The 26962-nt window shown below is 38.2% G+C and overlaps 1 protein-coding gene across 2 annotated transcripts in view; it reads right to left on the bottom strand.

The window, feature by feature from the left end:
* Window positions 1-2931: 2931 nt before the first annotated feature.
* Window positions 2932-26962, bottom strand: part of pof1b (POF1B actin binding protein) — a 59588-nt gene continuing 35557 nt past the window's right edge. Inside the window, exons 3-13 of one of the 2 annotated variants that reach the window (XM_041800558.1) lie at window positions 24815-25080; window positions 21446-21479; window positions 19382-19462; window positions 17619-17711; window positions 16887-17000; window positions 14308-14460; window positions 12583-12702; window positions 11996-12139; window positions 8720-8790; window positions 7417-7531; window positions 2932-4510 (exon numbers count right to left, since the gene is read on the bottom strand). In XM_041800558.1, coding sequence (XP_041656492.1) covers window positions 4490-4510; window positions 7417-7531; window positions 8720-8790; window positions 11996-12139; window positions 12583-12702; window positions 14308-14460; window positions 16887-17000; window positions 17619-17711; window positions 19382-19462; window positions 21446-21479; window positions 24815-25080 — 1212 coding nt within the window. In that variant the 3' untranslated portion in view covers window positions 2932-4489. The remainder of the gene's footprint in view (window positions 4511-7416; window positions 7532-8719; window positions 8791-11995; window positions 12140-12582; window positions 12703-14307; window positions 14461-16886; window positions 17001-17618; window positions 17712-19381; window positions 19463-21445; window positions 21480-24814; window positions 25081-26962) is intronic. The other variant, XM_041800559.1, reaches the window with a different exon arrangement.

Raw genomic sequence — 26962 nt, 5'->3', positions numbered from 1 at the left:
GATTTTAATCACAATCTCTCACAGCTGAAACATTTCTCTCTGGAGTGGACTGAGGCAGCTTAGCCCAAACCCTGTTCAACTGGGAAAACAACAGCAGTTTGCATATGAAAATATATTTAAAGACACATCTATGTGCAGAGTAGCTGCAACCTGTTAATTCAGCTCAGCTTACAATTAATTTATTCTCAAAGAAAGGCAGGATTTGGTCTTTCTGCAGATCACCCAGATAGCGAGCTGATGAAGGCCGATCGTTATGGCAACCAGAGAGCCGATGAATGGTCTGATTGTGCCAAAACTGTTTGGTCAGTTGGTCAAAATCTGGCAGGAATATCTTCAGATTATAATGATATACCAAACAGTGATGCAGGCCTTTCATTAGCTTGCTAAAAAGCAAACAAAATAAGGCACATGAGGTCCCATGACATTCAAAATATTTTACAGAACTCCTGCAGATGCTCGGCTTTGTGTCCACTGTGCAGCTCTGTTTTCAGTAGTGTTAAAAAGATTAAATGGAGATTGTCATTGCCACAAGGCTGAAAGTTATGCACGAGCTAAGTTTTAAATATTCCAGCATGCTAAAAATGGGCGCTGCAGCCTGTTAGACTCTTTACAGTACATGCATAAAATATTAAATATTTATATATAAATAAATGTAAATATTTATTGCACATCCTCTATCCATGAATCCTGGTCAGTATTTTCTGTTATTTTTTAATCAAATCTGGATGTTGAAGGCACTGTGGATCAGAGAAACAGGCTGCTGCACCTCCAGGACGAGCACCCAGTGGACACAAAGCCGTCAACATGCTTCCTGAACAAAGACAACCAGAGGAATCCACAAAGTTTACATCATTTGTGCTTAAAAATATCTTCCACCATCTTAAACCCCCACTAAATCATGCTCCACTTCCAAGCCATCCACCCCGTAATCCCACCCTGTAAGACCCACCCTCTGAGATGCAGACCCAGACCCCACTGTCATCTACAAAATCTACCTGTGATCAGCACATACCCAAGCACCTCTGAGGCAAACATATCACAAAATAAAAAGACAATAAAACACATAAAAACTTCAGCTTAGCACAAAAAAGCAAAGCAAACTACCCAATCAGAACATTTTTTTAAATGTTCCTCTCATGGATTGTAGGAGGGGGCTGCTCTACAGTCACACACATTCACCAAGCAGGCCCCTCCTACAATTATTTATATATATTTATATAAATATGTACATGCAGAGTAGCAATCATAGCATCGCGTTCCTCGTCCCCTGGGCTAGCATGGCTGTGGTGGCTTTGAGGGACATGCTACATGCTAGATGGTACCAGGCTGTATGGACGTGCAGAAGTGACAACTGGAAGCTGAGATGGTGCTGGTTTGGTAGATTTGTCAGGGTTTAGTTCAATGTTTGCAAATTATCTTCCTCTTGTGGAGCTAATATGAAGAAATGCATGATGTTTACTGTTAGGGATGGATCCCTCTCTTAAAATACTGATTTAAAATGAATCATGCATTTCAGAGTGATTGTGTTTCTCATGTTTTTTACCTAGCTGAGAAGCAAATTTCCCTTCGAGGACAACAAAGTTGAAGTTAATCAAAAAGACAAGAACTAGAATCTGCTTTATTGGCCAAGAGGTCTTATTTCATATTTTCAATTTAGCATCTCACAATTAGGACTCAAACTTAGGATTTTGACTTTTTTGAGCATTTTAACTCATAATTTTGACTTCATATATAATATTTTTAGCTTTTGGATTCATAATTCAAAATTCTAAGTCATGTTTTGATCTTTTTAACCGGTTATTTTGTATTTAAGCTTGTATTTTCAACTCCAAACTTTCACTTCATAATCCCATAGATTAAACTTTAAAACTCACAATTTAAAAACGCAAATTATATTTTGACTTTTAATTTCATGCTTATAAATTCTGTTTCATATTTTGACCTTTTAAACTCATGATTGTGACTTTCTTTATAATATATTTGCCATAAAAAAAACTTGATTTTTCAATTTCAATTTCATGTTTTGACCTTTTTGAACTAATACATTTACTTTTCTCAGATTGTGAGCCTTTAAACTTATCTTTTTAACTTTTTTAATTTCAAAATTTATCATCAGTGCTACGATTTTTTTAATTTTATTTTATTACTGGTGAAATGAGGTTGACAGTTTCTGGTTAAAAAGGTGACCCTGTTAGGCCCTCAGGCAAGACCTGAATCCAGAATCTGGCCCCTGCTATGACTGAGTTTGACACCCCTGGCCTAGGTGTTTATTTTCTATCTTGCAACCTAGAAAAAAAGTCTATTACAACAGCTCTGATGCCTTGTTTCCATCTACATATGTGATTGTTGTTACTACTAATTCTCCACATATTTCTACCGTCATTAGTGATATTAAAGCCACATCCTACAAAAAAGGAGATCAGTTTTTGGCTATGACTACCATAAATTTGCCCTCCATTTGTTGTTTTTTTGTTTCTCTTGTCCCTCGTTCTGTTTCCCCCTCTTCTCACTTCCTGTTTCTCCCCTCCCTACGTCTCCTGCCTCTTTCCAACTTAGTGCTGCTTCAGCAGATAGCTGCCAGCATGAGTCTGGCTCTGCTTGAGGCCCCTGCCCGTAAAGGGAAGTTTATCTCGCCGCTGTAACGAGGCTGCAAGTGCTGAGCTCATGGTGACTAGCACTGGGTCTTTATAATAATAATACATCAGAGAGTACAGTCTAGACCTGCTCCCTCTGTGATGTGTCTGCAGATTCATGGTCAGTGTATTTTCTGGCAGATCCATTTCCTGGTTAAAACCAGACTCAAAAAATGGGAGAAACTCTTGTTATTCAGTTTTTTTCGTTTTTGACCAAAAAATGAAAAAAAAAACAGAAAAATGAGTCGTTTTTCCACTTTTTCAATTTTGATTATAAATGGGAAAAATGGAAAATGAACAACATTCTAAAAAAGAAAAAAGAAATGTTTTTAAACATTTCTTGTTTGTTTCAATTCCATTATTTTGTTTTCTTCATTTAATGGAATTCTTGAGGAAAAGGAAGTCATGTGACCACTGGGAAAGTCTAACATTTCAAAGTAAAAGCCTCCATGTCAAAACAAGAGCCATCCATTGTGTTTAGCAGTATAATAGTTATATATATGTATGAAATAAGAAAAAATATTTATATAAAGGTAATAACATCACAGTCCATTAAATTGCCAGTACATTTAACAATTAACATTATTTATCATACATTGTATATGGAGCATTTTTGCCTATTATAATACTGTAAAATTTCTCCCATTTTTTGAGTCTGGTTTCAACCAGGAAATGGATCTGCCAGAAAACACACTGACCATTTAGTTTAGCTTTAGTTCATACAGGACATGGTAGTCAGACAACCAGGCGTGATCAGCTGACGGCCAGCTGATCCCAATTATCTTCTCGCATCTTCCACAGCCAATCACAGCTCTTTCTCTCAACACAGCGGTGTATTTGAATATGACATACTTCTCACTAATCCATGCTTGCATTCATGCTGATTCACCACACTGCTGCATGAAAGGCTTCACCTCCTCCACCCCAGCCTCCTCCTTTATAGCATAAAGCTTGTTCCACCCTTGTTCAGATTCGTGCTACTATAGATATTGGCTATCATGTTGATTCCAATAGGAATGAATGGACTTCTGGTTCACTTGTCTTATTAGAAACAAGGCGTTAGGCTTCTTCTGAGGAGCTCAGGCTGGGAAACGTGCCCTGAAATGTTTTCTTGGTCAAAATGATCAGCATATGTTTTTCAGTGAAATATTCTATGTAGTGTTAATGTCCAGAGAAAGATTAAGAGATTAAGTGTTAAATTTAGATGTGAACATGTTAAGAAATTTTAATTTGTTCATTTTTTTAATGTTAGATTTATTTCTCAAGTGAAGTTACTTAAAATAGTCTACATCTGTTGTGAGGTCAGTAAATTAGAGGCTAAATAAATACTACAAAGTGCTTCTTTTAAAGATTCGCCCACCCCCTAAACATTAACCTGATGAGTGAGAATACAGTTAAAAGGTGAGCGAGGAGAGGAAGTGTTTGTCTCTGAGAAAAGTAAACCAACACAGCTCAGATCTGGTGGTATTACCGCTGAATTTCCACCCAGTTCCCAGTTGTCATGATCGCATAATTCCTACCACCTTAAACCATCACACAACCACACAGCGTGTGTTGCATACTCTAAAGATTTCATCTTTGATTGTCAGATTATTCATTATTTAAAATAAAAAGCCCCAGTTAAAAAAATTTCACCCCAAACAAGCTCAATTTGGCCAAACCAAAAACTTGAACCAATGATCACGTATTTAGGGGAGGAGAGGGGGATTTCAAAAACCACCACCAACCCTGGGAGCCCTGAGGAGGAGGAGGGAGGGGAGGGAAGGGGAGGGGGAGGAGCATGCAAGGGGGAGGGCAGGTGACGTCTGGGTCTTCTCATCGTTCAATCATTCCTGTCGGAGAGAAGCAGTGTGTCTTTAAGGGCTTAAAATGATTTCCTGTTTTGAAGAAAACACAGGTACAGTTGTTACAGTTTGGATTCAGTCAATGCAGGCTGAACAGACAAAAACGAGCGGTCTAAATGCTGGACAAAAACAACATGGCTGACCGGTTTTCACCATCTAAACAACAAGCTGGAGTTTAATTATCCATAGATATAATTCTGAAAGTTTATGGTCTTTGTTTCCATGTTGAGTTTTACTTCCAGAACCACACTGTTGAGCTGTTTATGTGATGTAATGCCATATTTAGTCATGACTTGATAAATACAGGTTTCATAAAAGTGAAATCTTAAGTTGTTTTTTTTTAAATTCTATTAAATAATATCTAGGGTTATTAGGGTAATCAAAACTACAATTTCCAGTCTGTAGTCATTGTGACTACTACATTGTGACTTATGCTGCGCTCAATTGTACTCGGAACTTGGAAAAATCCGGGTCAGAAATTCTGACTTCCGAGGTAAATGCGTTTCATTGCATAAGCTCAGACAACATGGCTGGCCGCAGTAAGTTGATGCTTGTTTTGATGTTTTTCAAGGATCAAAAATTACTGTTGGGGAAATATATTAGCTACTTGAGGGAGAGAAAGAAAGAGAAACGTCAAATGCTGTAAGTATGACTTGAACGCACTAGTGAGGGGAATCCTGCATGCACCATTGAACTTATACTGGCATCAAAGCGAGCTGTGCAGAGGCCTGTACTGTAGTAACACAAATGCTAAATTAGACAACACATAAAAGTAAAAGTTGAGGAGAAAGTGACTCTCACGGTGTGCGAAGCCATTTTGCTACGTCATTCAGACCGACTCGGGCTACTTGGATCCTACCTGAATTCCCAAGTCGGAGTCCTGAACTCAAGGGCCGTTCTATTGCACTTTTCTGATTTGGAGGTCGGATTTATCCAAGTTCTGAGTACAATTGAACGCAGCATAATACACCCCCACACTATCACAGTGTGAGGGTGAATGAGTGCCCATGGCCTCTGTGAAGGTACCATTAATACTGAGGGGTACAGATGGGGTTTTGAAGCAACATATGCTTCCATCCAGACGTCTTTTTTTCTGGGACGTCCCTGATGATTGCAGGGAGACAACGCAAAGACACATTCTGCACAAGTTACAACGGCATGGCTTCACAGTGCAGGGCCTAACAATGTAAAAACACTGCACTGACAAGTTTGTATTTAAATTTTTGAAATTTCATTGACTTATTATGTTTAATTCTGAATATGTGGTCACTCATCATTTTCAGTATTATTATGTATTTAATTTATCATTAGTGTATTTTATTTTTCAATTTTTCACCGAGAATGTTTTTTTTGGAAGGGGTTCTTGTTTTTTTTGAATGACTTTGATGTCTATTGTTAAAAAGTTAAAAACTCAATAAAAGACTTCTGGAAAAAAAACACTGTATTGTTGAGAAATTAAGATGTAAATGAAACAAGAATGGGAAAGAATTCCTCTTTTAATATGCTTAAAGAATGTTACTAAAAAGGTGATGGGGCACAGTGGTAACCATGCTCCTGTCCCAACTTTTTTGGCACATTTTGCAGGCATCAAATTCAAAATGCAATCAAGTTTATCAATTAAAATATTGAATATTTTGTCTATATGCTGTGTTTAGTTTAATACAACTTCAATGTTTTACTAGATGTCCCAGCTTTTTTGGAAATGTGTTTGAAAATGTCCCTATTTAAGCAGGTTTTCTCATCTTGATATGCCTGAAACAAAAATACAATTAAACTTTTGTAATCTCTTAAAGACTGCATGTTGCTGAGGAGCAGATGTGTAAAAAAGTCTGATTTAAATCTTTTAATTTGATGTTTCCACTTTAAAAGCTGCAGCAGCAACATCCTTCCACAAGGTGGCACCAATTCATCTCATTATTAGGCAAAAATGCCTTTTTAAGTTTTTTCATTTTTAATTTAAACACAGAAAAAGTCAAACTAAACCAAGGCAAAGGAAGAGCTAGTCAAACAGGACAAGGTTCTCTGACGTCACATTGATGGTAATGTTTTTCAGAGACATTTAAAGTCAGTAGTTGTGCATCTAAACTTAAGATTTCTTATGCTAAATTTTTGTCTCCTGTCTTATAATTTGAATATATACATTTTAAAAATGCTACATATTTTGAGGCATAACATGCAAGCTAAAACATTCAGTTTCAACTCAGTTCTGCTAACTTTTCTTAGAGAATTTAATCTTAAAGTAAGTCATGCAGAGGTTTTCAAACATTTGCTGCAGATGAGTGAGTGTTCAATTTATCCGGCAACTATGAGACTCAGCGTGAGAATCAGCATCCTTATCAAAATAATGAGTTAAAAACATCTTTGCATGCAAGCACTCCTATTCAAAACCTTCATTTTAAACCTGTTTTCCCCTTTACTATGAATTGCTGTTGGCCTTGAGCCTTAACACTGTCCAGAACTCTCTGGAAATCTGATGCAGTTAGGAAATGTTCACATAATTCCAGAAGATGAGGAAAGTTTTCATACCCTGCAAAATGGACTCTCTTACAGTATGATATCTGGGTGTTTTTCTACCAACCTGGCAGCTGCTCTCTCAGATTTTAAACCTCCACGACCCTCCCTTCATTACATTGGTGTTAAATCTGCTACAACTCTGTGAGGGTCATCTGGAGTAATAGTCGGGGGGGGGGGATAATTTAACACCAAGACTTGATGCCAGCTGATCTCTCAGAATTATTCTTCCTCCAATCACATAAGTGCTCTCATTCAGCAGCTGTGATGAATGTTTGTACCACATGTGATTCATGAGGAAGAATCCTAACCATGCAAACCGTCCACTCACGTATTTGTTGCTCGTATTTTACCTGTAGTATGCCAGTGGCTCAGTTTTGACATTTTAAAACATTGATCTCTTTATTTTTCATCTTCTATTAATTTACCTGCTTGATAATCTCCCCGGTTCTCTCGATGACAATGGTTTTGTCTTCTTTGATTGGTGAGGTGACCTTGTAGTCATCGCTCAGCAGACCGAGGATTGGGTACTGGTTCCTGTACCTGCAAAAAAACACAAAGAAATACATTTATCTAGGTCCTAAAACAGATATATTACTGTGTATAATTCTGACACCTGCCTGGCTTTTACATCAGATAAACAGAATAAATGTTGAAGTAGCTACACCAACTTAAAAGAGTCATACTTGCAAAAGTTTCCATGGACATAAAGAAGGGGTGTCAAACTCAGTCACAGCAGGGGCCAGATTCTGGATTTGGGTCTAACAGGATCAACATTTAACTACTGACTATTAACTATTAACCTAAATGTTTTTCAGATTAAAAGATCAATATGATATGATAAAAACTCAAAATCTGAGATAAAAAGTCAAACTTAAAGTTTAAAAGGTAAAAGAACATGACATTTAAAGTCAAATGTTTTAAAAAGACAAAGCATGAAGTAGAATACTGAAACCATGATTTTTCACAGTCAAAAAATTATGAGATAAACACTGAAATTCATGAGTTTTAAAAGTCAAAATATGAAATAAAAAATCATGAGTTGTAAAGGTCAAAAGATGAGATAAAAGTGAAAGGAGTTTAAATGGTCAGCAAAACTGAGATAAAAGTAAAAATCATGATATTTAACAATTAAAACTTGAGATAAACATTGATATTGTGAGTTTAGAATGTCAAAATATGAAATAAAATTACAAATCATGAGTTTTAAAGGTAAAAAAATGAGATAAAAAGTCAAAATCATGACTTTAAAAATAAAAAAAGGTTTAAAATTTTAAATAATTAATATAAAAGGTAAAAATATGAGATAAAAAGTTGAAACCATACCTTTTAGTCATAACTGCTAGATGCAAGCAAAATTGAACATAGAGAGAAAACACAAATTTCTCCTACATTCCTGACTTTTATCAAATTATTTTTACTGTCTACTTTTACAAATTTTTATGGCTCAACAAGGATATTTAAAATCATCCAGATTAAGTTTGGATTTTTATACTGGAGGAAATCTGCAGACCTCATACTGGTGGGCCATTTATCATAAAAATACCATATCATCTGGTGGGCTAGGTATAACTGCACCACTGACCGGATTTGGCCCCCGGGCCTTGAGTTTGGCACCCCTGACATAAAGGAACCTAAACTTAAACAGTTCATAAAAGGAGATTAATACAATATACAGCTTAAATGTGTATTGTGTCCCGTTAAAGGGGTTAGGACGGTGTGATGTTGCACCTCTTGGTGATGATGGTCTTGGTGACGTTCTTGGAGCTGTCGTTTCTATCCAGCATCAGCCTCTTGATCTCCTGTAGACACAAAACATCAACAATCTAATGTTAGCAGGATGATAAACAACAGGAACAGTGTAGAGTTCTGCAGGCCGGTTAAACTGAGACAGATGGATGAGAAAAGAGCAGAATTCTGACCCAGGATTTCCACTTTGCTTTCCAAGAATATCTATGCAAAGTGTGCAATCTCTACCCAACAACTGCAGTCTTTCATCTGCAGAGACGATGAAGTTTTCTGTGTGGGTGGTATCAGATTAAAGGATATTTTGGCTGAAGTATTCTCTTTAATGGATGCCATCATTTACAGTTTGTCTGCAAACCTGAGAGGCAAAATAGAGCCAAGACAAACTTCTGTGACCTGGACTTTATTCTAAATATCTCTGTCAAAGAGATTAATAAAATGTAAGGATGCGCTGATCAAATTAAACATTTTTATAGGATGACAGCTGCTCATCAGGAAATAGTTCAGATCTGTGCAGAGGTTTAGTAATATGAAAATAACAGTTTTAATAAAACTACAGCTCAAATACTCATTTCTCCCTGCTGCTGTGGCACTGAGCACCTTGTGTGTCGTTTTTGGCGCAGAAAAAAAGTTGGCAAGCCTTTTGTAAAGCGGTACCAACTGACAGTTTTTATAATTGTTGCAAATTAAAGTTGTCTTATTCTGACTGACTTGATTTATTGCAGGATTGCATTTCAGTCTGTTGTTTTCCAAATCCTCCCTGCAACAAAAAAATCATCTCCCTCACTTAAATTCTCAGCATTTATGTGCAAAGATGTGTTAATAGTTTTTACAGAGAGTTTAATACGGGGATTTAAAGTGATAAAGACCAGCTGCAGACCTCCTGAGAACACTGTCACCTCTAAATCTGCTGTCATATACATATAGGTATTATGCACCTCAGTCTGTGCTTATGGGTCTGTTTGGTGAGACATCAATACTTGTGGCAGCAGTCTGTCAACTACAGAAGCATTCTCTATGCACTGTTTCTTTTTGGTTAGTTTGTCTAACTGCCACCAAACAACGCTAAAAGTATCTGTCAGCACCTTTTGTGAGTGTTTGTGTGAGAAAGTCTAACATTGTCAGCAGCCTGAGCTGACATAAACATTCCTGAGTCCATGTTAACTGAGACGGTGCTGAACAAAAACAGAACAGCATCAGAATGTGGTCCAACCTGAAAGGTGAAAACTGATCAATGTCATGAAGAAACAGATCAGAGACACACCAACCCTCCAGGCAGGAGAGCGGTTTGTGTTTGAGCGTTTGAGCGTAAACTGATCAGGATTTCTGTGATGGCAAACAGCTGGCTTGGTTTTCATGACTGATACGCGTTTGTGCATGTCTAACCACACAAATATTCCAGTTTCTGATTTGGAAAACCTGCAATTATAGAGCCCAAAATGTTAGGAATGTCTTAATCACTGTTGTGGCTTTAACTGATATTAAAAGAGCCTTCAAACACACTACATGGACAAAAGTATTCAGCTGTCTGACCACTATACCTGCAGGGTTTTTAAGACACTGTATTCAAATTCATTTGCTTCAATATGGAGTTACCCCCCTGTTGCAGCCATAACAGCTCCACTCTTCTTTCTGGAAGGCTTTCCACAACATTCTGGAGTGTTTCTGTGGGAATTTGTGCCCATTCCTTCTGTAAAGCACTTATACTGAACGTACGGCTCTGAAGCCTCATGTGGCTCTTCTATGTCTTAATTTTTTGTCACTTTTCACCCATTTTTGACAATTTTATCCTGCTTTTTGCATTTTTTTGCCATTTATAACCCATTTAAGCTGCCTTTTGCAGTTAAATTCCACTTCATTTCCATTTTTCCACCTTTTTACTGATTTTTGCCCATTTGAGTCACTTTTCACTCATTTTTTGCCATGGTTTTGCCACTTTTGGAACATTTTTTTGCCACTTCTCACCCAATTTTTTCCACTTCTTTTTGACACTTTAATCTGGCTTTTGCAATTTTTTGCCCCTTTTTTGCCACTTTTTGCCCATTTAAGCTGCCTTATGCAATTAAATGCCACCTATTTCCCATTTTTGCAACCTGCTGACTCATTTTTTTTACCACATCTCACCCTTTTTTGCCACTTTCTGCCCTTTTTGCTACTTTTTTCTCCCAATTTTTTTTCTTTTTGTCACTTTTCACCCATTTCTGACACTTTTATCTTGCTTTTTGCTTTTTTGCCTCTTTTTGCACCATTTTAGCCACTTCTGACCCATTTAATCTGCCTTTTGCAGTTAAATTCCACTTATTTCCAATTTTTCACCTTTTTCCAATTTTGCCTTTTTGAGTCCCTTTTCACTCATTTTGTCACTTTTGGACCATTTAAGCCACTTTTGGACCATTTTTTTGCCACCTCTCACCTATTTTTGCCTATTTTTGCCACTTCTCCCCCATTCAAGCTGCTTTTTGCAATTAAATGCCACTTTTTGCCACTTTTCCCACCTTCCTTCAGATTTTTGCTACTTTTTTTTTAACTTATTTTTTTGGTCACTTCCCACCCATTTCCGCCACATTTTGCCCATTTTCGCCACTTTTCTCCCAGTGTTTGCTGCTTTTTGACCACTTTTGCCAACTTTAACTTATTTTAATTGCCACTTTTCACCACTCACATCGTGGCTCTTGCAAATTCATTTTTTAACAATTTGGCTCTTTGGTTAAGCAGGGTTGAGTAACACTGTTCTAATCCCTCTTTATCTTGGCCAACAACACATTTTTATAATCATAAGCCAAAATATGACTAAATCAACAGCAATTAAAGGATCATCGCCCAAGGATTTACATGTGTTTGCATGAATTTACAAAAACACAAGCACTGAGATTTTTTTTCCAAACCTGCTAGAAAAATCAGTGAGTGTTTTCTCCTGATGTCAGCTCATCTTTTGGTTTTCATCTATCTTAAAATCACTGACAAAAATGACTGGTAGGCTCCTGAAACTTGCTGTGATCTGGCAGTTCTTCCTTGTTTGCATTCATTCTGCATTAATGTCCCTCAAAATGACAGTAGCGCTGCAGTTTCAGCAGCTTGGAACGATGTTTGTCTACTGTGCATTATAAGCTGAATGGATAATTTTAAAAAAACATCTAAATAACTAAAAGTAAATGTCCTTAAGTTTTTCCCAAAGATATTTTACCACTATATAAGACCAAAGTCAATCTCTCTGCTCTCTTGGTCACAGTCATATTTTAAAAGTGTGTTTTTGTTGTGAACCTCCTCCTGTCTGGTGATGACGGTCTGCCTCTGCTCCAACATGGCAAGCAGCTCGGAGATTTTCAGCTGCAGACTCTTCTCTGAGGAAGAGGTGGTGGTGGATTTCTCGGTGGTGATCTGTGTCTGGATCTTTGTTATCTGGGTCTGGAGGGTGGATGGAGAGACAAAGGACAGAAAAAAAGAGAAGTGAGGGGTTAAAAGAAGAGGTTCCTGTGGTCTTTCTGAAAAGATATGATCTATGTCTCTTTTGTTGTGAGCAGTTCTTTGCAGACTGTTTTGATTTTAACTTTATATGAATATGTTTATGCACATTAGCTGTCTGAGTTTGGTGTGCAAACTTTTACTGATGCACTCTGAAATATAGAGCCTGACAGGAACGTCATGATTGCTGCAGGTATTTGGCAGTAAATGAAAGAGATCCAGCTCTAAAATTATTAACTGCCGATAAATTAAAGTCATTACAATACAGCCTGAGGGGAAACATAAATGTTTTTAAAGAAAACAACTAATAACGCTGTGGAGTTTAAATTCCCACGATATTCTAAAAGATTTTATAATTTCAGTTAGAAGTGTCATATCATCCTCACCCTCAGCCTCTGGATCTCCTGGTCCTTCTCTTGCCTCATGCTCTCTAGCTGGTCCTTGTACTGACGGGACAGCTCCTCTGTCTTAATTTGCAGGGTGGAGCTGCTGGCCTGGCCTGCAAGCTGAGAGAAAAAAACATTTTTTTATTGAAGATCAAGTGCTGGATAATGTCTACCTTTTTATTTCCTAATCCAAATAAAGATATGTAAAATACTCTTAAACATCAAATTCATCAGTTTTCCTTCACTTTACCGCATTAGCATGCCCAGATATCTACCAAGCAGACATCCAGGCACGTGGAGGTCTTCATACCATAAAGCAGTGGTTCTCAACATGGGGGTCGGGACCCCATTGGGGGTCACAAGACATTTGAGGGGGTTGCCAGGTGCCTTAAAAAACTATGAATACTTTTGAAATGATTTTCTGCCACCCAATTTTTTACAAGTATTTGCCACTTTTCATCAGTTTTGGCCCAATTTGGATGAATTCTTGCCTCCTTTTTACCCATTTTTGCTACTTTACACCAATTTTGCCAAATTTGAACCCATTTTCATCACTTTCTCCCCACCAATTTTTGCCAATTTTAACACATTTTGCTACTCTAAACCCTTTTTTTTCATTTTAAACAATTGCCTTGCCTCTGTTGGTCCATTATTGCCACTACTAACTCCTTTCATTCACTTTTAATTCCAATTTGTGCCCATTGTAATCACATTTCAACCACATTTCACCTTTTGTGAATCCAATTTTTGCAAGTTTAAAACATTTTATCTCACTTTTAAATCCAATTCCACCAAATTTTCCACACTTTCTTTTGCCACTTTAACCCTGTTTTGCCTTTTTTTTTCTTTTTTTTGCCACCTTTATCTAACTTTTAACACTTCTAACACATTTCTGCTTTTACACTCCATTTCATCACCTAAAAAGTTGCAAAAAGATGAGTTACAGGTGGCAAAAATGGTCCAAAAGTGGCAAAACCAGAGAAAAAAATAAGTGAAAGTGACTAAAATGGGCAAAAATCAAAATAGAGATGGTAAAAATAGGCAAAAAGCATGAAAGAGTGGCAAAATGAAAAATCACTGGCATTTAATTGCAAAGGGTAGCATAAATGGGCAAAAGTGGCAAAAAGGGCAAAAAAAAGGTGAAAAATTGCAAACAGCTGGATAAAAGCATTGGCTAAAAGCAGTAAAATGGCATTAATGTAGCAAATAAGGCCAATGGAAATATGCAGACAAAAACAGATGTTGACTATTGAAGCCTACTGTGTAAGTGTGGGAAACAAACTGATTAATGCTACTTGCAATGGATAATTTCTGAGGTAAAAGTTTCCTTTTTAAGGTTTCCTGGGGGAATAGTGTTTCAAATTTAGACATAAAAGAGCCACAAATCATCACAAATGAGCCACATGTTGAGTATCACTGCTTTAGACAAAGGATATTTATACATATCTGCTGCATTTTCAATAATTTTTCCCAAATGTTTCACTACTTATGGGACTCAAAAGGAGCTCAAGAATGTTTTTTTTTTTCAGGGAAGTTGAGCTGTTGGCACAGTTGTCAACAGCACCAAACTTTGCCACTTTGATAGCCCTTCTCATGCAGAAATCTCTTCCTGCCCCCCATCTGGAGTTCTCCACTATGATGTGCCGCCATCTGAAAAGCACTCTGTTGTCACAGGTGGATGTGTTTGGTGAGCGTGCTCTGAATCAGACCGCTGGTGTGCGTTACCTTCTGTCGGAGCATCTCGTTCTCCTTCTCCAGTGCTCTCATTCTTCCCTCCAGCTCTTTGATTTTAAACTCACGGCCAGAGTCATTGCTTTTGGTGCTCATGAGCTGACTCTCCAGCGAGCGCTGGGCGGCGCTGGTTTCTTTTAGAGACAACTGGAGGAAGAATCACACACACATCATAAATCAGAGACATACAGAGTAAAGGGATAAAAGAAGACAGAAGTGAGAGTCCGCTCAAAGGTCAGCCTAACTCCTCTGAAAGAGAAAGGAAACTGAAGTTCAAAGTTTATAGATTTCTGCTTTGATTTACCATACCAATCTTACAAACTTCACTCTTAAAAGTTGCAAATTCTCAATTTCCCACCTCTTATGCTAGTAATAACCCACATTTTTGTGTCATATTCCCTCTAGTTCTATAAATATTGGGGGGGGGGTTGTTAATCACCTTAGCTGGTCCTTTAACTTGTGGATAATTCACCCCTAATTATTTGAATTGCAACCACTTTTATTAAAATAACATGCTGAATTATCTAGCCACAAGCAATCAGCTTTTCTTTGTCATTTTGTCATGAAAATGCCCACAGCAATAAAACCCAAATTCCAAAAAAGTTGGGTCACTGTGTATAAAGTAAATAAAACAGAAGTCAATAACTGTGAAATCTCATAAACCCAGATTTTATTCACAGTAGAACATAAACAACATATAAAATGTTGAAACAGAGACATTTTACCATTTCATGAAAGCTCATTTTTAATTTGATGGCAGCAAAACATCTCAAAAAGTAAGGACAGGGGAACCAAAAGGCTGGAAAAGTCAATGCTACCAATGAAAAACAGCAAGAGGAGAATTTTGCAACTAACTGCGTTAATTTGCAACAGGTGAGTAACATGAGTGGGTATAAAAGGAGCATTTTAGAGATACTGAGTCTCTCAGCAGTAAAGATGGGCAGAGGTTCACCAATCAGTCAAAAACTGAATCTAAAAATTATGAAAAAACATTCCTCAACATAAAAACCATCTACAGTCCATAATATCAATGATTCAGAGAATCTGGAGAAATCTCTGTGAGCAAGGAGACAAGACTGAAGGTCAATACTGGATTCTGGTGATTCTGTACTGAAATCACTGCATGGGCTCAGGAACACTTCCAGAAATCATTGTCTGTCAACACAGTTGGCCGTGCCATCCACAAACAACAGTTAAAGCTGGATCATGGAGAGAAGAAGCCATATGTGAACAGGATCCAGAAACACCGCCGTCTTCTCTGGTCAAAGCTGATTTAACATGGACTGACGAAACATGGAAAACTGTTCTGTGGTCAGAGGAAACCACAGACGCCATGTCCTGTGGACTGAAGAGGAGAGGGAGCATCCAGCTCATTCTCCTGGCTCAGTTGGTATGGGGTTGCATTAGTGCCTATGGCGTGGGCTGCTCTAACATCTGGAAAGGAACTATCAATGCTGAAAAGTACAGAGAGGTTTTAGAGCAACATTATGCTCCCATCCAGACAACGTCTCTGTCAGGGAAGGCCTTGGCTATTTCAGCAAGACGATACTAAACCACATACCACATCCATCACAACAGCATGGCTTCACAGAAGAAGAGTCCAGGTACTGAACTGGCCTGCACCTATTTATTTATTTAACCTTTATTTTATTCTCGAAAATCGTTGAGGTTTCCCTCATTTACAATGATGTCGAGATACAACAGAGCCACATTTAGAACAGGTTAAAAAACGAGACGAGAAAGTATGATCAGTGAAAACAATTACACATTGTGGTGAAATGATTTGAGATCATCTTAAATTTACCAAAAGAAACTAGTGTATTAATCCTCAGGTTTTGTTGTAAGTTGTTACACATTATAGGAGCCCAGTAGCTGAATGCAGATTTACCCAATTCAGAGTAAACTCTTGGGACCTGCAGCATTAAGCAGTCAGTAGAGCGAGTATTGTAATGTCCAGTGGTCCAGTTCAGTATAGATGTTATATACGAAGGTGTATGACCAATTAGGGACTTATAGATAAAAACATATAAGTGTTTATCACATCTAGTCCGGTGAAAGTACTGGTGAAAGATTTGGTCCAGATCTTTCACCAGTAGAAAACATTTGGAGCATCAGAAAAGGAAAAAATTCAGCAAAGAAGAACCAGGACTGCTGTGTAGCTTGAATCCTACATTGGATGAGACTGAGACAACACTCCTCTCCCTAATCTTTACACTGTGGTTAAAAGAAGACGGTATGATACACAATGGTAAATGTGGCCCTGTCCCTGCTTTTAAGATAGGTGTTGCAGACATCACATTCAAAATGAGCTAATATTTGCAGGAAATGGCTGTGTCCCAATGTTTTTGGAATTGGGGTTGTACTTTATAGCAGATAAGACTTGTAGAGTACTGGTACAACTGAGATGTCACAGAAACAAATCAGTATTTAATGTGATCCAGTTTATTTATACTTGTAGACATTTGATATTTGATGATCAGTGCTCTAGGCTAAACTGTGTCGTCTTCAGTGGCAACCTGGTCTATTCTAATACCATTACACCCCCCATTCTCCCACATACAGGTGTACCGTACCTGGAGCTGTCTGTTGTTTTCTCTGACGGCCTCCAGCAGACAGTCGTACTGACGAGCCTGGTCTGCTTTAAAGCTCAGGTCTCTCTCCAAAGCCTCCTTCTCACTCTCCAGACGCTGCAACCACAGACAGACCACACACATCAGAACATTAATCCTGTCACAAATGAGCATAGATGTAAATAATAGTGAAAATGTTTCAGGTTTCTCTCTGTTACATTTTGTCTGTTGAGCGGTTAATCATTCCTCCTTAGGAATGTGAGCACATAATTAAAAAAAAGGCTCCACCAAACCGCATTATCACTTGCAATAATGAGTTGTTATCTGGCATAAAGCCTGCAAACGTCTGCTGTAATCTAGAGCATTTCATTAGCTCCCATGCCTCAGAGAAGCTTGTTGATCAGGCTGCAGGGACGTTCTGTTCTGGCCTGATGTAAACTTCTGCAGTGACCTAGATCAGTCTTTAAATCTAACCCCAATCATCAACGTGTGTGCATGAAGTTTATGCACACAGCATGATTAGATACAGTGGGAATGAAGAATATAATTTCAGTCTTTGCAGGAGTTGCAAAAGGCATATGAATAAAGAGCAGGTTGTTGTATTTACATACATGGCCATGCAAGGTTTATTTATCATCCTTTTAACCATGAACACAGTAAAATGCCAGCGTTTATCTCCAGGGCCATGGAGATGGAAGTTTAAATGTAGTGTAAAGATGATCATTCCTGTCTTACCCTCAGGTCCTCAGACATGTGCAGCAGCTCCTCTCGAAGGCTGCTGAAGGTAGACAACAGCAGACGCATGCTCTTATCTGCTGTCAGACGAGTCTGCACTCAAAAACAAACAGAGATAAGAATAAAACAGATAGAATCTAGTCTTCTGGGCTAAAAATAAACACTTCATTTTGACCTCACTCAACCATTAAAATTTGTTCTCCAAACATTTCCAAACCATCTGTGATCTGTCCTTGGCTGAGAATAAACTCCAAGAACACTATTTAAGTGCTGATATGACAGAATGAAGTATTTGATTTTCCACTTATCAGCACTCAATATGCTAGATTAAGAATGGCACAATAACACAGAATTCTGAATCATTTTTGAGCGCATTTAAATCCATTTGGTGCTTTTGCATGTGTGCATAAAATGCAAAAAAAAAAGTTAAATATGGTTAACATTTAATTTTTTAACCATGCAAAGTTTGCTGGAAATATGAAGCCTAAAGTTGGTGTGGCCATCATAACAAATAAATATATATAAACTGAGCATGTTGTCAGATTTTTTTTCAAAGAATATCTTGCTGCAGATGTCCACTGTCAAGCTTTTTGTGAGACTTACACCACTACACGACAGTAGATGGCGGTAATGAGCAAAATGTTGATGTTTGCCTGATTACATCTAAATTTGAATAAAAATTTCTCTGTTAGGTTAAGGCACAGGTGTCAAACTAAAGGCCAAATCCGGCCCCCGGAACAGCTAAATCCGGCCGGCAAGATCATCTCATATTTCCGTTAAAACTGGCACATCAGTCTGAGGTCTGCAGATTTCCTCCAGTATTAAAATGTGAACTTATCCTTGATGGTTTAAGATATCCTTGTTAAGTCACAAAATCTGGAAAAGTAAGGAGTAAAAATAATTAGATAAAAAGTCAGGAATGTGGTAAAATACATTTATGTTTTCATTTCATAGTCTTAATTTTGCATCTCACAGTTATAACGCAAGACTTTGGTTTTGACTTTCTATTTTATATGTTTACCTTTTCAATTCACAATTTTAACTTTTTATCTTTTTTTCTACCTTTTAGATCCTCAATTTTGATTTTTTTTAAGTAATATTTTGACCTTTGAATTTAAAAACTTAAATATTTTTCTCAGGCTTTGATGCTTTAAACTGATTATTTTGAATTTATCTCATATTTTGACTCTTAAGAATCATGATTTTAACTTTCTATCTCATATATTTGCTTTTAAAAACAGTATTTTGACTTTAAATGCCATGTTTTGGACCTTTTGAGCTTTTTTTTACCCCACAATTCATTGCTGGTGAAAATTAGGTTAACAGTTTAAGTTTAAATGTGGACGCTGCTCGGCCCTCAGGTTGGACCCAAATTCAGAATTCGGCCCCTGCTGTGATTGAGTTTGACATCCCTGATCTAGACACATTTAAACACACTTAAAACAGATAAATACATCTTAACACTTTGCCTAACAGAATGATTAGTTCAAAAGTCAATTAGTTGAGGGATTGTGAAATTAAAGGGTATGACTGGCGAGGTCTCTAGGCTGCAGCGTTACGAGTCTCCTGGACACCTACAACGGGACGCCTCTCCCTGTTATCTCATTAAACACATTTAAATAATCTCAATCACACTCCTTTGTTGTCACGGTAGGTTTCCATCGGATCATGTTGATAAAAAATAGGTTACAGCCTTTATAAGCATCCAAAAGAGATCAATTTAAAAATGATAAATCTACAGAGAAGTATTCAGAGTGTCTCACCTGCAGCAGGTAGCGGATCTGTTGTTTGGTCAGCTCAGTGGCTCCTTTAGGAAGTAAAGCCTCCACATCCTCTTTCTCCATCTGAAAATACAGAATTACAATAAAAATGGTAAATTGAGTAGAAACACCAAGCCAAAAAAGTTGGGACGTTGTCTAAAATGTGAATAAAAACCAAAAACAGTGATTTCAAATCCTTTACATTCAACTGACTACAGCACAAAGACAAGATATCTAATGTTCAAACTGCTAACTTCATACATATTTTGAATTTGGTGCCTATGACACATTACAATAAAGTCAGGACAGGGGAAAGAAAAGACTGTAAAAGTATGGAATGATCAAAACCACCTGGAACATTCCACAGGTACGCAGGTTAATAGGTAACAGGTGGTAGAACCACAATCATAATCATCATTTTGTCATTTGCAATCAAAATTGGCATGAAGTTCTCAGTTTTGTCAAAGGTTATGGAGGTAAACAGTCCAACAGTTTATGAATGACATACCTAAATAACTAAGGAATTCAGAGATCTGACCATCTACAGTCCAAAATATCAAAAGATTCAGAGAATCTGAAGAAATTTCTGCAGGTAAGGGGGAAAGGCTAAAAACCAACTCTGAATTCTGCTGAGATCTGACCCCTCGAGCAGCACTGGGCTAAAACCCATCATCATTCTGTGGTGGATATTATAACGTGGGCTATTAGTGCCCATCATGGCATGGGTGACTTGCACATCTATAATGGTACCATTACTACTGAGAGGTACATACAGGCTTTGAAGCATCATATGCTTCATCCAGAAAACGTTTTTTTACAGGGAGACAATTCCAAGACACATTCTGCACGAGTCACAACAGCATGGCTTCACGACTTGCCTCATTGTCTAACACTGAAAATGCACAGTGCATTATGAAGCACAAAGGAAAACCGACATCAACAAGAATGTGAAAGAATTCCACCTCTAATACCTCAAAAACTAGAGGGTGTTTCTAGAAGAAAATGCGATGTAACATAGACAGACGGTCGTTTATTGTCATTGCATTGCAAAAACGCAACAAAATTATGTTTGGCAGTCTCCTCTTTAGCAGTAAACACAATCATCCAAGCAGTGATTAGAAATCTGCAACCTCATATCATCCATCCTGCTGGCGAGGGAGCAGGCACCCGGGAGAAAGAAGCTTAGTATGACAGGTTTGTGCGGGGCGGCTCTTAGCCTAGTCTGAAGCCCAGCTTGTTTGCCCCCCTTCCGCCTTCTAGCACGATGTCGTCTCTTCCTCCTCCCCACTGGCTGGTGTCATGCTGCTCCTCGTCCTATTCCTGTCAGTCTCCAAGTCTCCATCGATAAAGACGTAAACTCCATGGGCATACTGTCAGTTCTGGTATAAGTGTAGGGCTTTTGCTGCTAGTGATGGAGCGCCAGGCCAGTGTGTTCATACATGCCGCCCCTTGCTACCTCAGTAGGTAGCATTCAGTAGTCTCCTGTTGATCAGGCAGTGTTCCATTGCAGTTACCAGCAGTTGTTGTTAGCTTTTAAGCTGGCCAGGAGTTGTAGTTGAGACTGAGGTCTTCTTTTCACCTTTTTGGGTTTTTTCTTGATAGAAATTTCCTGTTCTTCCTCTCAAAGGTGTCCTGGACCATCCATCTTATTTGCTTTAATAGGTTTTAACATATGTTGTCAACTTCATTGTGAAAAATACTACAAGTCCAAGATAAAACTCAAGAGTGCACCTTTCTTGCTGCCAACTGGTCTGGTTGCCCAGCAACCAACACAGTGGTAAGCATGCTCCTGTGCCACCTTTTTTGGAACATGTTGCAGACATCAAATTCAAATGTGTTCATATTTAAGAAAAAAATTACATTTATCAGTTAGAACACTGCTTATCTTGTCTAAAGTATCGGCTGTGTGACCAGTTCGGATTTTACATGTTATCTGATTGTTATTGTATGATATAAATCTGGAAATATAAGCTCTATGTTGACCTAAACCTCAGATGAATCAGTGTCTGCTGAGCTAAGATCAGATGCATTTAGCAGCTGTGTGTGATGGAGGTGTTTTTTTCTCACCTTGTAGTCATTGCTGGGATCCAGCTGGTGTTTCCTGTAACACACAGAGAGGAAAGACAAACAATGAGGATGGCAGCATGACTTAAGAAGACTGATGAGCGTGAGGGAGAGAACAAGACTCCGTTTGTTTCCTACAGAAACTTGTACTTTTAAATCTTTTTTATCGAAGCAACAAATCCTGCTTTTCCTGTAAAACAAAGTCTTTACTGGTGCAACCTCTGAAAGCAGAGCTGGGCCATGGTAGAGTTTTAAATTCTGCATGTATGCATCCTTTAAAAGTCATAGTTTGTTTTATCTGCTGTGTACACATGTAGTCTTACAATGCTTATGAAAAGTATGCCCCTCCTTGATGATTTACCCTTTCACTGATTTTTTAAATCAATCATAAACAATACAATTTGGCTTTTTAAATATATATACGCTTTCTAACAATGTGAATAAAATAAAAATTTGTTAGTAAAATAAGTGACTGCATGAATATTCATCCCCTTTAAAGTGATCGGTTTTTCGGTATTCATGGCTACAATTACACCATGAAGATAAAAGGACACTCAAGGCAACTCAAAGAAAAGGTTATTGAAAATTTGAAGTCAGGAGATGGATACAAAACATATCCAAGGCTCTGAACATCCCCCAGAGTTCAGTTAAATCCATCATGAAGAAATGAAGGAATTATGTCACATGTGTAAATCTGCCTAGATCAGACTGTCCTCACAAACTGAGTGAGCGTGCCAGAAGGAGACTAATGAGAGAGGACACCAAGACACCTATGACTACTCTGAAGGAGTTCCAAGCTTCAGCAGCTGAAATGGGAGAGACTCTGCAGACAACAACTGTTGCAAAGTTTTATGGGAGAGTGGCAAAGAGAAAGACACTGTTGAAGAAAACTCAGATTCAATCTGGACTACAGTTCACCTAAAGGCATGTGGGAGACTCCATGGTCAAGAGGAGGAAAGTTCATTGGTCTGATGAGACCAGAATGGAGCTTTTTGGCAATCAGACAAGACGCCAAACACTGGCATCACCACAAACACACCATCCCCACTGTAGAGCACGGTGGTGGCAGCATCATGCTGTGGGGATGCTTCTCAGCAGACAGCTGTCAAAGACAACTAGATAAGGCACCAATTTCCATGCAACCTGACACAGCTTAAAGACTTTTGCAAGGAAGAATGGCGTAAAATTGCACAGTCCAGATGTGCAAGCCTGATTGAGACCTATCCACACAGTCAGAACTGTGATTGCAGTATTAAATACTGACTTGAAAGGGATGAATATTTACGCAGTCACTAATTTTATTTTCACTTTGACATAAAAGACAATTTTCATTTTCAAAAAGCCAAATTAAATCAACCATGATTTCTAAAATCAAAAAAGCGTAAAACCTCTGGGGGGGTCAATACATTTTATAGGCACTGTATTTTTATTCATCAGGTTTTTGTTAGAATAAATCTTACCCACACACAGATCTACATCCTTGCCTAGGTATGCAGAGTTTCTATCTCCACTCCTAATCTCTATTCCTGTTAAAATAAGGCCACCTTGAGGAAACCGTGGCTGTTAATCATGGCTGCCAAACTGTTTATCACTCCCAGTCAAAGCAACTTTCACAATCAGTGCAGTCTGGCAACAGATAATCCATGAGAACAAACTTCAGCTGGCACAGATCCTTACAAACGTCACCCAATACTTTCATAATGACTCAAAATGTAAGAATGATATGCATAATAGCCCCTGTATTGATTTCAAAGTAGAGCTGACTGAGTAAATACAGCAGCCATACATTCACAAGTTTATGAACTAGAGGATTTGGAGTCTCATTTTTCATCCGTGGATGAACATGGAGGTGAAAAGTTGAAGAAAGTTCATGATCTCATGGTTAATATCTTCCTGGCAGGCTCATAATTTTAACCTCATGAATGAAATGGGTGGGAACCTGTTGGGCAGCTTTCTCGCTCTGATTGGCTGCTGAGGATCACCTGATGTACTCTTCATGTAACTATCCTGAGTTTCCTGTACCTACTTGCCTTATGAAGCACTTCAGGTGATTTACAGAGTAGTGAAACAACAGAAATAGCATGGACCTATTAAAAAAAATTACAGGTGAATGTCAAGGATAGCACCTGTCATATTTTTAAGTAAAAAAAAAGAAGAACTATGTGAACAGAAACCTGATGATACTCCTCTCCAGCAAGTTCAAACGTGCCGTTTATGACAGTAATCACAGATAAACCTGCCCTTCCATCTTTATGACAACATCCCACGGCTGTTGTCTGGGAATCTACTAATCAGTGTGCCAGGACGCTAAAATCAGACTGTAAACTGACAGTGATAACAATGGTGTCAGTTTCATTCAACATTTGGCGTTTGTAGGATTGTTTCCGGAGTCGTCTGAGATGATCAAGTGTCTTCTTGAGTTGACGGTCTTATGTTGGTTTGGATCAGACCGCAAGGAAATAGTTTGACAACTATCCAACAAACAGATCTCAAACAACGGCAGCGGAAAATGTTTAATGTGGTCAGCAAAGGAGTAGCTCCAGTATCTATCCATGAGCCACTTCTACAACCCCAGTTCCAGAAAAGTTGGGGCACTGTGTAAAATGTATATAAAAACCTACAGTAAGTCAGTGATTGTCAAATCTCATTAACCCATTTTTTATTTACAATAGAACATAACCTATCAGATGTTAAACTGAGACATTTTACCAATTAAAAAAAAAATATTAGCTCATTTTGAATTTCATGGCAGCTCAAAAAAGTAGGGACAGGGTAGGGCTGGGTATTGCTAAGAACCTCAAGATTCAATTCAATTTCGATTCTTTAGGTTGCGATTTGATTCGATATCGATTCAATTTGATATTGGTTTAAAGGGATACTTCAACATGTTGGCAAATTCGCCCATTGCCATAATCCCTATAGTCTTAGTAATAGTTTCATTACCTTCAGTTGTTGGTGCAAGCTGTTTTTAGATCAGCCGCTGCCGAGTTCGGACCTGCTGTGCCAACTCAATGTAAGCAGACGGTATTCCGGCTTTCCCTCATCAAACTCATCAAATACACAATCCAACAACTCCAAAACACTCTCGTGGACAAGTTGTGACCTGCACGCTATGAAATAATAACATATTTAATTATGTAACATTACGACGCATGAAGCAAATACTCGGAACTATTTCTTGAGTAAACCACTGGGTGGAGTGACACAGTGCAGCAGCCATGCCTGGAGTGTAGTTCCGGTTTTGCATTTAGCTTTAAAACATCTCCGTCTCATAATGTTCCATGATTATTTCATAGTTCCAAGTTAGCTGAGTGTCTAACGTGGTTAAGATGTGATAATTCATCTAAACGTCTGAAATGCAGATGTACTTACTGCCCTCTGATCTTGGACACATGCTCAGAGATGCAGGAGTGGATGTCACAGTTCTTCCTGTAGACTTCAGCCAGCAGCTCACCAAAGTACCGCGTGTCCATCTTGGCTGGCTGGGGGAATTCTCTCACCTCTGTCTTCACCTCCTTCTTTAAGATCTCTACCACTGGAGGAGGCTTCATCTGAACGACGTTGACAATCTCCACTTCCTCCACCTCCACTATCTCCTCTTCCTCCTCCTCCTCCTCCTCCACTTCCTCTACTTCCTCCTAAAGAAACAAAAGGAAACCATTTAAAACGATTTGATCTTTATTCAGATTTTATCTATTTTCTTGTAACAATTTCAGCATTTCTTCCCTCAGTGTCGATGCACTGATGTGCTGTCCAGTTTGACTGCTCATGTTTATCCCCTGAACATAATATCACTGTTCATGTATGATATAGAAATAATGAGGGAGAAAAGTTGCTAAAAAGTATCACTGAGAGCCTTCTACCTTTCACAGTGAAATAGCGCAATGGAGGACAACCAAGGAAGAGGGAGCACAGCGTGCAACTGTGTGGGAGACTTTTGTGTAGGCATCATCGTTATAAAGAATAAGATCCATTTATTTTATCCCTTCTGTTTAATCAAAATGAAAAAGGATGTTTCAAAATTTTAAAAAGTACTGAGCAAGACTGAAGGTGGAGGATGATCTACAGCTATTAATTTCCATGGTGCAACCCTGCATAGGGCTGAACCATTTGGGAAAAAAATCGAATTGCGATTTTTTTACTCAATATTGTGATTTCCTCATCTCATTTATTTACCAACAAAAACAAACAATAATCCATTCTACACAATAAAGAAAATAAAACATTAAAAAAATGAATAAAACAGGATTTTTTGTGCACTATTTCAGAAATATGCCGTTACAATGATAGCATGATATTACGTCTCTGCTGCAAAAAATCTTTAAACAGGTATTTGACACAAATTTCAGATTAAAGAAATATTGCACCCTCTACGATTTGTAAACTGCCAGCCATATTGTGATTTAATCTAATTATTGATTGATTGCCCAGCCCTAGTTGCACACAGAGAAGATCTGCTCAAGCCAGGACAAGAATATACAAAGTATCCAGGAAACCTAAACACATAACAATGCACAGATTCCAGACTGTGAATCTCAGCACTATATCAACATTACAGCACAACCAATGGTTGACTCCAGGTCATTAGTTAGACACATGTCACCATGGGCAAAGAAAGGATCATTATGAGGGTGCCAAACCTCAGGATATATGTGACAGCATGAATCAGTTCAAGGCAACTTTTAACTTTCTAACAGAATTATCCATGGATGCAAAAAAATCATCAAAGTTTGACTCCTCAACACATGATTTGCAATCCCCATGTCGATTGGAGCAAAACTGTGGTGTACATGCAACCCTGCTGACACAGAGTGTGTGTATTTTTGGGAATGAGGTGGGCATAATGATGAGGAGCTGAAAATTCCCTATCACCAAAGATGGATGATTTAAAGCAGTGGTTCTCAGATGGTGTGGCAAGGCATGCTGGTGTGTCTGAGTGAAGTCTTGAATTTGTACAACCATGCACAATTACTATCTTGCTACAACTTTGTTTCTTATGCAAGTTTTTTTGGAAAATTTGGTGTAAAAATTGCCTATATCAGGTACAAAAAGTTTTGGATATACTACAACAAATTGTTGTGAGTAAGGATGATTTGGCTGAAATGTATGTTGCAGAAATATAACTTTTAGCATGTAATCATGTAATTTCTTATTGTTGAATCATGAACTCTGACCTTAACTGAGTCAGTGAGGCCTGCAGGTCTTTAGATGTTGGTCTGGGTTCTTTTGGAACCTCCTGGATGAGTCCTCTATGTGCTCTTGGAGTCATTTTCCAAGGCTGGCCACTCCTGGGAAGGTTCACCACTGTTCCTAGTTTTCCTCATTTGTGGATAATGGCTCTGAGCATGATTGCTAGATGGTGGGCCTTGAGTGAATTCTAGGTGTGCCTCGGGAATTTGTACAACCATGCACGATTACTATGAGTATAAAAAATTGGAAACTATTCTGAAAAAATAACATTATCTGTAGTATTTTTGGATTTTTTTTTTTTTTTGCTGCATCTTTGTTGTTTTTTGGAAA

The sequence above is a fragment of the Cheilinus undulatus genome, linkage group 12 (genome assembly GCF_018320785.1).
Source record: "Cheilinus undulatus linkage group 12, ASM1832078v1, whole genome shotgun sequence".
Classification (NCBI taxonomy): domain Eukaryota; kingdom Metazoa; phylum Chordata; class Actinopteri; order Labriformes; family Labridae; genus Cheilinus; species Cheilinus undulatus.
The sequence above is the reverse complement of the archived record's forward strand: the minus strand, read 5'-3'. Positions and strand labels throughout refer to the sequence as shown.